The sequence below is a fragment of the Enhydra lutris genome, unplaced genomic scaffold (genome assembly GCF_002288905.1).
Source record: "Enhydra lutris kenyoni isolate GAN:26980312 unplaced genomic scaffold, ASM228890v2 scaffoldscaffold44, whole genome shotgun sequence".
NCBI lineage: Eukaryota > Metazoa > Chordata > Mammalia > Carnivora > Mustelidae > Enhydra > Enhydra lutris.
In genome coordinates this window covers 9315004-9329032 of record NW_019154128.1, presented here as the reverse complement: position 1 = coordinate 9329032, position 14029 = coordinate 9315004, and the positions used below count along the sequence as shown (strand labels likewise).

Genomic DNA, 14029 nt, shown 5'->3' with positions numbered 1-14029 from the left:
ACCTCTCAAAAAACCACTGCCTCAGGGTTTATATGTGAAAGTGTTTTCACATGTAAGATGTAGTAATCACATACTCTTCCTTGAATGGCTCTGGACTTTCAAGAATGAATCCCAAGTTGAAAAAAGTGATATCCAGAGACATATTGTTGAATTGACCTCCCCAGAGAGACAGTCTATCTAATTTGCACTTTTCTAGTGTGGAGAGGACTGTCTGATGGCCTGACATTTTGGGAACTGTTTGGTCTGCTTCTTAAAGATGGTCTTCTTTGACTCAGCCCAACCTGTTGGCTGCAAATCTGGTCAGGATGGAACTGGCAAGTGCCAAGGAGTGTTGAATTACACAAATGATTATGCTCCACGTAGAAACAACAGGCTGACAGTCTCCTGAGAAAAGCTGTGCTATGAGATAACCAGTCCCACTCGGAGAAGATTTAGAAAAATACAAACAAAAATAAAACTTTCCAAGTGCATATCTGGACCAAACACCTGAGTGACTAGGTAAACCCTCACTAAATGAAACCACTGAAGCCTGGATCTGAGTGATAGCGTATACTCAAAGGAGCATCCACTCTTTGAATGGTTATACTTCTGAAGAAGCTACTGAAGATAAAAACCATTAAAGTCACAGGACAAAGGACTATTCCTCTGAGTTAAATAGCTTCGTCCTCTGGTGGGAGAATTCCATTTCCTCTGCCAACCAGGAGCTCTGCTGGCAGCTGTATTTGAGAAGAGCCTGCCTATCAACTCTTGATGCATGGCCTTTCTTCTGTTCTCCAAATGGAGAATCTGTTTTGTTGGTACTGATACCCACCATTAACAAAAACTTAGCTTAGTTTCAAGAGTGTATCTCCTCTATGAATTCTTGAACTTAACAAAAGCAATGATTCAAGGTTTTTGTGTTAATTGTATGGTTGCCCAAATTTAATGGATCATCTTTTAATTTTTATATAATTTTCTCATTTCCCAGATTTTGTTCAGGGCCTTCCAACCGAAACTAGTCATATCCTATGGTCCAGGCTGGTTTGGCACAACTAAACCTACATAAATCTCAATAGGGTCCTCAGAAGAGGTCTGAGGAAACATTTTAGGAAATAGGGTTGTGGGCCTTTGTACATCTTGCTCAGTGACATTTAAGTCGGTGGATAATTTCAATTTAGGAAATTATTATTCATTAACATGAAACAAAGGCCATTACATTTTTGGTCATCTACCTATGCTCATGCTTTGCACAAATGCGTATGAAGAGTGGCATAATTTAATAAAATTGGCTATACTAAGAGAATTTTGCATTTGCTTTTGGTGACACTAAAATTTTATTGATGTATTATGATTACTTAACTAAGTTTTAGGACTCTTATCCAAATAAAAACATCCTGCTACACATTTGAGTTTTCGCTGAGACAGAAGTTTCAAATAGGTGCTTACTTCATACACATGACAAAGGCCTGACAGGCAGTATTTTTCAATTTGAGTTTCTATATTAAAAAGAAACCAACTCATCAATATGATTAAATTGGATATTTAGCTTAGCGATAACATTAATGCAAGACTAAACATAAAAACAAATATAAACTACTCTTTCTTTTTTTCTATTTTGCTATAAGTTTAATATATGTAATATATGCTTCTTTTTGTACATTGAGGGCAGCATTTTCCATGCCATTTAAAATTTACCTTAAATGTCTGAAGTTAAATTACCATAATGAATATTGCTAATGTGTCTTATTTGATGTTTGGCACTTAGTAGGCATTCAAGATGACTCTCAGAATGACTCTTACGTAAAAATTTTTTAGCTCTTGTTTGACTACAAATAACATCTACAATACAGTTCATTTCTAATGTAGGAGAAATTTGATTTTGGAGCCTTGCCCCTCAAACCTGGTCTTGATTACTGCTTCAACTCCTGTTTATATAATTCTACACAAGTTTGGCAGGATTCAAGAGCACATACCAGGGTGTTGGCTTTTATAAATCTCCTGGGATGTGAATGTCAAGCTGACTGGATGAACTCTGGCCACAAATCCCAGACAAGCACAATGACTCTATTTATTCAGACTTGGCTGCCTGAATGCAGATTGACTCTGTGGGTAATAAATTTTCACAGGCCAAGAACTCCGGCATCAACCAAGCTGATCCTGAGAAGAAAAATGCACCCAGGGAAGTGGAGCAGGGCTGCACAAACCTCCTATGTTTTTATTCCACGTCTGCATATCATTTAGCTAATTCATTTGGTCACTGATACACATGCACTGCCAATGGCTTCAGAGGTTCTTTTTGAAAGCTCTGCTTTCTGTTATACAATTGTCATATTAAAAAATAACAAGGGAAAAAATGAACAGCACCTCTTATGGCGACTGGTAATCTGCTTTCAATATTACACCCCACACTGATGTGAGTTACCCAGTGGCCTCTATGGTAAAAAGCAGAGAATTGAGTGGGAATGTTTCTGTGCCTCCCCATTAGAAACCAAAGGCGACAAAAAGCAATGAGAACTCCAATTCAGTGCTCGGAGCAATAGCACCTATAATCTTGACATCTCGATGCAACAAGGTTTTAGATTCATTCTGAGGAGGCCGGGATTCTCTTTGAGAGACACAATTAGTACTCCATGCATTAAAAATAAAAAAAGACCTAGGAACATCACCAAAGGCAAGGGAAGCAAGGGCAAAAATGAACTATTGGGATTTTATCAAGATCAAAAGCTTTTGCACAGCAAAGGAAACAGTTAACAAAACCAAAAGACAACTGACAGAATGGGAGAAGATATTTGCAAATGACATATCGGATAAAGGGCTAGTGTCCAAAATCTATAAAGAACTTAGCAAACTCAACACCCAAAGAACAAATAATCCAATCAAGAAATGGGCAGAGGACATGAACAGACATTTCTGCAAAGAAGACATCCAGATGGCCAACAGACACATGAAAAAGTGCTCCATATCACTCGGCATCAGGGAAATACAAATCAAAACCACAATGAGATATCACCTCACACCAGTCAGAATGGCTAAAATTAACAAGTCAGGAAATGACAGATGCTGGCGAGGATGCGGAGAAAGGGGAACCCTCCTACACTGTTGGTGGGAATGCAAGCTGGTGCAACCACTCTGGAAAACAGCATGGAGGTTCCTCAAAATGTTGAAAATAGAACTACCCTATGACCCAGCAATTGCACTGCTGGGTATTTACCCTAAAGATACAAATGTAGTGATCCGAAGGGGCACGTGCACCCGAATGTTTATAGCAGCAATGTCTACAATAGCCAAACTATGGAAAGAACCTAGATGTCCATCAATAGACGAATGGATAAAGAAGATGTGGTATATATACACAATGGAATACTATGCAGCCATCAAAAGAAATGAAATCTTGCCATTTGCGACGACGTGGATGGAACTAGAGGGTATCGTGCTTAGCGAAATAAGTCAATCGGAGAAAGACAACTATCACATGATCTCCCTGATATGAGGGAGAGGAGATGCAACATGGGGGGTTAAGGGGGTAGGAGAAGAGTAAATGAAACAAGATGGGATTGGGAGGGAGACAAACCATAAGTGACTCTTAATCTCACAAAACAAACTGAGGGTTGATGGGGGGAGGGGGGTTGGGAGGGGGGGTGGGATTATGGACATTGGGGAGGGTATGTGCTATGGTGAGTGCTGGCGATTCACAGACCTGTACCCCTGGGGATAAAAATATATTATATGTTTATAAAAAATAAAATTAAAAAAAAATAATAAATAAAGGAACTGGCTCTTTAACTTGGAGATTTATGTTAACTACCTAGATATCTATTAAATTAATCATGTGCTCTCCAAATATTGATTGGGGATTAAAAGGTAACTTTTGTTCATTGCAAGATGTAAATTACACCAGTAGGAAAATTTCCCTCTACAGATTATATCCAATGATCGGTGCCTGTAAAATTAAAATTGTCAGTTTGAGTGGATAAACCATGCTCATTTAAAAAGGAAAAATGCAGTTATATAATTAAAATGAAAAGACTGCCTGATATGTGTGGATAATGTAATTACTAGAAGCGGCAGGCACATATGTAGCCATTCAATTTGGATCCCTGCTTCTCTACTCTCCCTGAGCTTATATATTTGTCATCTCTGAAACACTGTCTGCAGTTGACAATCTCTCCACTGCTCCTTGCTGAAAGTCTTAATCATCTGTTCTTCTCTTCAAGCCTTAGCTATAATAATTTCATCTAGATATTCGCTGTGTCTGACGTCCCAAGCATTCCCTGACTTGAGAGGCAGAGCTCCTCTTTTTACCAAACTGGGAAACATGAAATATAATTAATCTCTCAAGTCCATTAAAAAAATTCCGTTAGTACTTGAGACTTCAGGAATAATTTTGTCTTAAATCTTCTAATTTCTTTGCATTCTTACATAATAACATTGGCCTTTGGAATGTTAGAGCCAAGAGTTACAGAAAAGGGGATCTAAATAAATTACCACCCTATCAGTATCTTTCATTTACCTAAACAAGAAAATGGACTCTCATATTATTTATCCTAGTCCCTTTTTGAACCTCATCGAGTATGAAAATTGTAAGAGCGAGCATAGGAATATGCTTCCATTTTAATTATAACCCCAAATTGTCTAGGCGAACTTTGTCACAATCTCAGCTCCAGATGTCAAATTCTGCTCCCCTTGAAAGGGAAGGGTGTAGAGAAACCCATTCTTTTAGTTTCAGAGGCTTGTGTTTGAGATGAATTCTGAACACTTGTAAATTCAACATGGCGTGGTGGTAAGCATATTTAAGAAGTGGCTATAGACATTTCCATGGAGATGGGCTAGATCTTTCCTCCTAAATAGGTAGATTATTTGTACATTAGTCTACAGCCACCTTAAGATTTTAGGTCTTATGTTTTTGTCTTCTCTGTCAACACCTTTGATCTTTGGACAGTATTAATTTGAAAAAACACAGCGTTCAGTAAAAGAATAAAGGTAGAGCAAAAGTCATCTTTGATACTGGAAAACAAGAAGCAGGAAATACGGTCAATTCAACTCAACATTGTACATGTATTCATGTATCCATTCAGCAAGTATTTTGCATTACTGCTATGCCAGACACAGTCCCTGCCCTCAGGAAACTTTTAATCTCATTGGTAGAGACAGATATTTTAAGAAGTAAACATGGCACATAACTAAAATTATGATGAGACTTAAGAAGAAAGGTTAAGATGATTGGGAGAAGGACTAACTGGGAGGTCCAATGTAGATAATGGGGAGGGCCCCTGAGAAAGTGAAAGTTATGTTACACTTCAGGATGAGAAGGTATTGGTCAGACAAAAAAAAAAAAAAAAAAAAAAAAAAGAGGAAGGAGAGGCCTCTGGAGGCCCTGAGGCAGCTGAGTGTGGCTTGTTATAGGAGATGAAAGAAGGCCCATCTGGCTAATGTGCCATGAATGAGCTCAATGTGAAGTGAAGAGAAAGAAGTAGGTGAAGCTGGACTTAGTCTAGGGTAGTGTTAGTCATGCTATGGGCTCTGGATTTTATCTCAAGTGAAACAGAAAACTTATTTAAGGTTTTAGACCAAGGAATGAGTTGATCTGATTTATATTTTTAAAAGATCACTGTGGGGAGGTTGCATTATAGAGAGGAAGAATAGAAATATGCTAGTGTCTACTACATTGGTTTAGACTCGCCAGGATGGAAAGAGAAGGGAAGGCTAGTATTTAATTTTGGAGGCTGAATTTATAGGCCTTAGAGATAAAATTAACATTTAAGTGAGGAACAGGGAGTTGTCAAGGATGAGCCTGGTGTTTCTAGGCTTGAACAACTGGGTGTCTGGCAGGGCTACTTTTAGAAATGGAAACAATCACAAGAAGAATATATTTGTGTGTAGGTGGGTAAGGGGTGTCAAAGACCAGAAGTTCAGTTCGGCACAAACTGAATTTGAAATGCTTGTGACACATCCAAGTGGAAAAGTCAAGAAGGTCTGCAGTTCAGAAGAGAGGGTATCACTTTAGAAATTGTAAGCATATGAAAAATGAAGGTCATGGGAATGGATGAGATCACCTAAAGAGAGAGAGAGAGAAAGAGGAAAGGAGGAAGAGAGAGAAAGGAAGGGGAGAACAGCAATCATGAATAAATGCTGAGAGACTACAATATTTAAACTTGGGCAGGAGAAGCAGCCAGCAAAGCAGTCTAAGAAGAAACAGTCAGAAGGACAGGAAGCAAACCAGGAGTTTAGTGTTAGGCACCTCAAGAAAAGTGGGGTGATCAATAGTTTAATGTGGTAAGTCTTCTGGTAAGACAAGAGACTGAGAAGAGCCCAGTATGTTTGGCTCTGTGGAGGTTACTTGTGACCCAATTCATAGTTCTGATGGGGCAGTGGGGCAGAAAGGAGTCAAAAAAACAAGGCCTCAAGTAACTGAGAGGAAATGGGACAGACTTGATAAAAAGAAAGCAGTGTTCTCATGTAATAGGAGTAAAGGAGTGGATGAGTGAAGATAAAGGTACTTGTGTGGATCTGGTTACGGGAAGAGGAGGCTTTCCTATTGGATGCCAGTCAGCCAGAGTATGCACTAGGATGAATAAGATACAGAATAAGATTCAGGTTGCTTACTCAAAAAGTCAGAAAGGTAGAAAACAAAATCCTCCATTATCCACATATTATCAGTTCTGTGATGGAGAATACTCAGGGAGAAAACCTGTAAAATGTTATCACTAATGAACTGTTAATAAGTTATATATATATAATGTAATTCCTAGAACAGCCATTTGAAAAACTATGCAAAGAGATATACTAAACACATGATAGATAAATAAAAAAAGAATTCTGCAGAATGTTCAAGAAACCTATAGGAAGTCAGGGAAAAGAAAACAAAAAAATGAAAACAGAAAGAAAGGGAAAGTGACAGAAAAGCAAAAATAAAGTGACAGACTTAAGCACTAATATATCAGTAATTACATTAAATGCAAATGTTCTAAATACATCAATTAAAGACAGAGATTGGCAAAATAGATAAAAGTATACGACAACCATATAGTACCTGTAAAAAACTCACTTCAAATACAACAGTATAGGTGGGCTGAATGTAAAAGAATGGAAAAAGTTACATTATGTAAATATCATTCAAAAGAATGCAGCAGTGGCTTTATCAGTATCAGATAAAGTAGACCTCAGACCAAAGAAAATTACCAGAGATGGAGTGGAACATTATAGAACCATAAAAAGTCACTCTAGCAAGAAGACACAGCAATCCTAAATGTTATGTACCAAATAACAGAACTGTAAAATATATGAAGCAAAAACAGACAGAATGGAAAGGAGCAACAGACAAATCCACAAGTATAGCTGGAGACCTCAACATTCCTCTCCCAACAATTGATAAACTAGAGAGAAAGTCAGAAAGGATCTAGAAGAGCTCAATAATAACATCAACCAACAGGATTTGAGTGACATTTATAGAACACTCCACCCAACCACAGAAGAATCCATATTCTTTCAAGTGCCCATAAGACATATCCCAACATAGACCAGATCTTGGACCATAAGAAATACTTAGTAAATTTCCAAGAATTGATATCATACAGAATGTGTTCTTTGATCACAATGGAATCAAACTAGAAATCAATAAGTAAGATTACTCCTGTAATCTCCAAACATTTGGAAATGAAACAACCCACTTCTAAATAATCCATATATCAAAGGGGAAGTCTCACTGAACTGAAGGACAATGAAAATAAAACATATCAAAATCTGTGGGATGCAGCTACAGTGTGCTGAAAGGGAAATGTATAACACTAAATGCTTATACTATAAAAGAGAACGAGTCTCAACTCAGTAATCTAAGGTCTCTCAAGAATCCAGAATAAGAAGAGCCAAATGAATCCAAAGCAACAGAAGGAGGGAAATAATAAAGTTAAGAAATCAATAAAATCAAAACAGAAAAACTGATAGAGAATATCAATGAAACAAAAAACTTGTTTTTTTGAAAAGATCAATGAAATTGAAAAACTTCTGGCAAGATGACGAAGACAAAAATAAGATCAGTTTCAAGATGAAATGGGATACCACCATAGACCCAGACATTGAAGGAACAATAAAAGAATAGAACTTTCTACACATAAATATGAAAACTTAAATGACATGATAAATGAATTACTTAAAGAGCACATGTTGCCATAACCTACCCAATGTGAAATAACCTGAAGAGCCCTTTAACTATTCAGAAAATAGAATTTGTGTTAAAAGTCTCCAGCCCCATGTGGTTTCACTGGAGAAATCTGACAGGTGTTTAAAGAAAAAGTAACATTAACTTTATATAATGTCTTCAAGAAGAAACAAGTGCAGGAAACACTAATGCCCTTCTTTTAAAACCAAAGACAGTACAAAAAAAGTAACTTTCTGAACAATATTGCTCACCACCATAAAAAGACAAATGTGAGGATGTGAGCAACTGCAATTCTCTTACACTCCTGATGGGAGTGTCAGTTGGTGAAACTGCTTTGAATAAAGGTTTGAAATGAGCTACTCAGCTGGAACATGCATATACTCTCCTGGCCCTGATTTCTACTCTTGGGCATAGACCTATTAGAAATGTTCCCACATGATCACCAAAAAACCTGTTCAAGAATATCAATGGCAGTACTATTCTAATAGCCCTAAATGCCTTTGTGCCCATCAGGAGTAGAATGGGTTAAGTAAATTAAGGTATATACACATGAAGAAATATGACAGAGCAATGAAAATGAACACCCTTTGATTACATGCAACATGGATGAGTCTCACAAACATAATACTGAGTGAAAGAAGCCAAGGAAAAAGAGCACACGCTATGTGATTCCATTGATATAAAGTTCAAAAACAAGCAAAATTACTCTATGGTGTTAGAAAAATAGGAGTGGTTATTCTTCTGGAGGGTAGTGACTGGATGGGGATGTGGGAGACCTGAGAGGCTGGCTGTGTCTTTATCTTGATCTGAGTGCTGATTACATGGGTGTGTGTGTGGTTTATGAATATTTCTCACATTGTATTCTTAGGTTATATGTACTTTTCTCTGTGTATGGTATATTCAGTTCTCAGTTGACCCAAAGCAAAAAATCAAAAGCCTACTGGATCCAGTAACATGAAGATAACAGGTGAGCCCAGGTTCCAAGGAAGTGGCAGGCTTTGGGATCGAACATTAATTCCCATTTTACAAATGGTGACTCTGGAGTAGAGAACATCTTGGGGACTGGGCCAGGGCTGCAAAGCTACTGGGTCACCAGCAGAGCAGGGATTTGAACCCAGGAAGAGGGCTGCTGAGCCTGGGCTCACTGACTAAACTAGCCTGTCTCTTCATTCTTGAGAGTACAAAGTCAATGAGGATAAAGGAAGCATTAGAGTGTTCAAATGCTGTGAGTCTGAGGCGACTGGAGGAAAGGCAAACAGGCATGGCAACCTGAAACTCTTGTGGGTATCTTTTTGTCACAGCAAGTGACCAATATTCACAAGGACAGCCAGATGTCATGTAGAAGGCAAAGGAATTTAGTATGCTCTGTTTATTGAGACAGGGAAATGTACAATACATTTTTGAAAGATTTTCGGTTAAGGGATAAACTCTGATGATATCTAGCAAAATCATTTATGTGAAACATTTAATTATCTCTCAATGCCAGAGAAATGCAGTGTGTGTGTGTGGATGTGTGTCTGCACGCACACATGTGTGTGTGTGCGCGTGCTCTACTCTTCAGGGGAACAATCATATTTTGGTCTTGGAGGGAAAAAAAAATACCATATCATTAGTCTTTTTTAAAAGTACAGAAATTATGATTTTGTGATTAGGCCAGGCTATAATTATAGGCCAAAGCAGGATAACTTAATATAATTAATGTTAGAGCAATCACTTAAACTACCACATACAAACCACTGTCTGGAGTCTTAATTATACTACTGCATAAAAATCATTCATTCTATCAGCTGCTCTCATTGCAAATGGTGGAAAGGTGTACACACATAGGGACAAAATGTAAGAATAAAGGATTTAACCTGTATATTCGCAATATAACATTCATTATCCATGGTCACAGATTAAAAAGCAGTAGCTAATAAAGCTAAATGATTCAACTTAAAGTTCTTACTACCTTAGAGAGCGTGTCTAGTGCATCCTTGATACCTAATTTTTTTTTTAAATTGAGTTTTCAGTGGAAATACTTCCTGGAAATAACTCTGGAAAATTCTTTCCAAATTAAGAAAGCTTGCTGAATGCAATGCTCTATGAATCTCCTTTCTAATCTAAAGGATACATAGCCTACACATCTGATATGACTTAATCTACAATATATGTATCTGAAACTGTCACTGGGAAATCCACGAAGACGTGATTGGCTGATAGTTACATAGATGAGGAACCAAAATTAGGAGTGAAGTCATCATCAGCTCTGCCAAGATTGCTGTGTTATGGCTATCTGATGGTCCTAGAGTGCACACCTAGAAACAAAGTCATCAGTCTCTACAAAATCTGAAGCATGAGCAGCTTTTCTTGCTCAGTTAACCTTTCTTCACTTGGCTGCTACTCTAGCTTCAATGTGAGCTTTCTTTCACACCCAGGCCCTTCTTTGGGGCCTCACCTTCTTCCCCAAGGTGAACAAACGCCTCTGTGACCTCACAGCCACATTCTGCTTAGATGCTCTCCCTGGAAATGTTCCTTTGACTTATTTCATCTCTGCACACTTTGTACACTATGTGCATTTGCATGGCTAGACAGGTGAATTGCCTGTGTAGCATTCCATGACTCCTTTGTATAAAATTCACGATTCCAGGACCAACCACATACTGTCTCCTATTGCATGTAAAAATAACTTCTGGAAAAACCTCTCTGGATTGTCTTTATACCTGCCACATTTGTCCAAACTTGACAAAATACCACATAGATAATAAGAAAAAGGAAACAGAAGAAGAGGAAAATCTATCTTTTGTGTTTTCAAACTTGCTTTAAAACACAAACATTTCCTGCAATGCAGAAGTTGAAAGTGATGAATGTTATGTGGATATTTTTGTACCTTAACTGACTGATCAGAGTAGTATTTATAAATCTCTGACTGATGTCTCAAGCTTGTAAATCAACACCACGGGAGAACACTTTAAGCACATTTATCATCTAAGACAAACAGCCTATTCAGAGCATGATTATTTTTTATTCATCGTTTAAGTTTCACCTCTACATTTGCTTCTTCTCAATGTTAATAATATCTGTATAAGACTTCTCAATATTTAATGTTACAGCTTGCCCATTGCATGCTGATAAGGTTAAGTCACACGCTTGATCTCTAGACCAGTGAGCTTTGCCAAGAAGAAAAAAAAAGAGAAAAGAAAAAGAAAACAAAAAAAGGGTCTATTTCATATTGAAGTTTGATGCTAGTCGGCTTCCTTGTCAGTTCCCATTGTTGGTTTCAATGACACAAAAATCACAGCATCACAGTTTTAAGGGAAAGTAAGCCCAAGATATTTTAGTGGACTGGTCCCATGGCATGGAAGCTTATAATTACCAGAGAGCACCCAGCATCCTAGAGCACCACAATTTCGAGTGTGTATGATTCAGTCAGCTCCCAGAATAGCCCACTGGGGCAGCGGCGCAGTGTCACATTCGAAGGACAGCAACATAAAACTAAATCTTACCTGCTCATTCTCCTCTTCATCACTACTTAGCTTAAGGTCATCTTCTAGCATTCTGAAAAAAGGAACAAAGAAGTATAGATACTTAACAAATTCAAAATAATTCAGCACCAAAATATCTTTTTTTGAAGCACCAAAATACATTTATTAATGTTGCAATAATATTTCCTGATTAATTAAAAAAAAAAAAAACCCTTTCCTTTTAAGCCTTTTCTTCTGATGTCCTTAGGAAATAACAAACTGCCCCGTAAAGCCAATTAACCCCTCACAACAGTCCTTCATAGGATCAGATGGGTTGTTTCAAGAATATGAGGTTGTAAACTAACAGAATCAAATAGGTGCTTTTGCCTGTGAAGTTTGAATTCCAGTTACTTGTTCAATGTTTGGTGCAGGACAGGTGCTGTGCTATGTCTCCATGATTATTTGTGGTAAACAATGAGAGAGCAGGTAGAACTCTGCCGACAGCAATAACACAATAAACTGGAGCTGCTTAGGTCTCCATCAGTCAAAGATCTGGAGAAGACATCTGCCCGAAGACTCTGCTGGATGAGGAAGACCAAATGGGAGAGAACTTTCCGAAAAGACTCTGTGAAGGCAACACTCAAGGGCCCTCTGGCTCTGTCAGATTTGCAATGGTGGAGGTGGTGGGGAAGAATACTTTGGGTCCACAGAGTCCAAAGTAAAAACATGCAAACGGAAGAAGCCCTCTTTTTTTTTTTTTTAAATCTTTTTTTTTTAATTTTCAGCATAACAGTATTCATTGTTTTTGTACCACACCCAGTGCTCCATGCAATCCGTGCTCTCTCTAATACCCACCACCTGGTTCCCCCAACCTCCCACCCCCCTACCTCTTCAAACCCTTCAGATTGAAGCCCTCTTATTTCTGAAGATGATACAACTGTATTCTTAGTAGCACTGCTGAATTGTTTACAGGGTAATAGTTTTCAGATTAATTCATTTCAAAAGAAATCTCACTCAGAAGGATACTCTACAGTGCAAATGAATGCAGGCAGAGGTGCTCTGTGGGGGGTGGGGGTGGGGAAGAGTCCATTGCTGACAGACCCCAGGGCTCCAGGAATCAGTGTGAAGGCCACTGAGCCCATGTGCTTCAAAGACCTCACTATCCTCCTTGAAGTCACCTTCCAAAGACTGTCCCCTAAAATGTGTCTCATTTCTTTAAAAGCCAATTATAGGCCCATCATCAGTATATTCCTCTGAATATTTTTATAAGTAGTTTCAGTGACTTTTGCGGTGAACTTGGGGTAAAGATTTGCCAGGGCAGCACATGGACCCAGTTTTACCCCAAATGGCCATTTGTTTGGAGAAAATCACATAATGCTCTCACTCCGGTCCTGTTGCCAGAGCTGTAAAATGACAGGTTATGCTGGGCTATCTCTATGGTCCAGTCCTGCTTTAGATTCCAGGAGTTTAGGGAATAAAGTCATCTCCTCTTTCGTAAAGCAGAAAAACTCTTGCATTTGCCGTAGAGAGCACAGTTAAGATATTTTCTGATGTATCATTTAAGCCATAACAATTAGGACACCAGATCTGTTTCCTCACAGGTGATGGCTATTCTACCAGTATGGAGAAGTATCACTCTTTTAGTATTTCAACCACAGGCAAACCAAGAAAACATCAGTGAAGACTGCAGAGCTATATCCCCAACTGCCCTTTGTCTCTGTTGGGTGTTACCCTCCATTCCCTTTGACCTCACAAACTCCTGCCCTTAGCTTCAAGGAGAAGAGACATGGTGGTGATTTATTACAGCATTGTTTGGGAAGAACCTTCTAGGAAGGGGACTATGTTTTCTTTGTCCTCGAGTCCCCAGTGACTAGCACAGTGACAGCACAGAATACAATACCAGTTTGTTGGCTGGGCTGGGGTGCTTTCCCAAAGCCCATTTTCCTACCAAAAGGCGCAAATGCCTTTCTGATGAAAAAGCCCAGAGAAGCAAGACCATTTCTTGTCTCCACCCCTCACTCTCTCTTTAGGGGTAAACTGCCAGCTGCAATTTGGTTTCATCTCGAGGACTGCCCTGCAAGCACTGAGTGTTCCAAGTGTGGGTGGTCCTGTCAGTGGGTGGGAAGAAGGAGGGGTAAGGACACACACAATCAATGTTAACAACCCTTTTGTTGTTGGATAGAGGTCATGTCAAGGGTGACTGAGAAGTTTCATCTTTATATGGCCAATAGCATGCACAGACTTGAAGGCCACTGTCAACCAGAGCAAGAAACCCCAACATGCCCCAAAGCAAGGGATCTCAGATTGGCTGCAAACCAGTCACCACACAAGGCTGGCAACACTGAAAGGAACCACAACAGTAAGAACAGTATGTGAAGTTGTAAGGTAGAGAATACAGCTTATTTTTGTTTATTTTAAGCACGTGCTAAGTATGTAAACACATCACTGGGTG

General features: G+C 38.7%; 1 protein-coding gene across 1 annotated transcript in view; it reads right to left on the bottom strand.

Moving 5' to 3' along the window:
* LOC111155836 (AF4/FMR2 family member 3) overlaps nucleotides 1-14029 on the bottom strand; it is a 531558-nt gene that overhangs the window by 101772 nt on the left and 415757 nt on the right. Inside the window, exon 9 of the mRNA XM_022516254.1 lies at nucleotides 11620-11671. Within this exon, the coding sequence (XP_022371962.1) occupies nucleotides 11620-11671 (52 nt within the window). The remainder of the gene's footprint in view (nucleotides 1-11619; nucleotides 11672-14029) is intronic.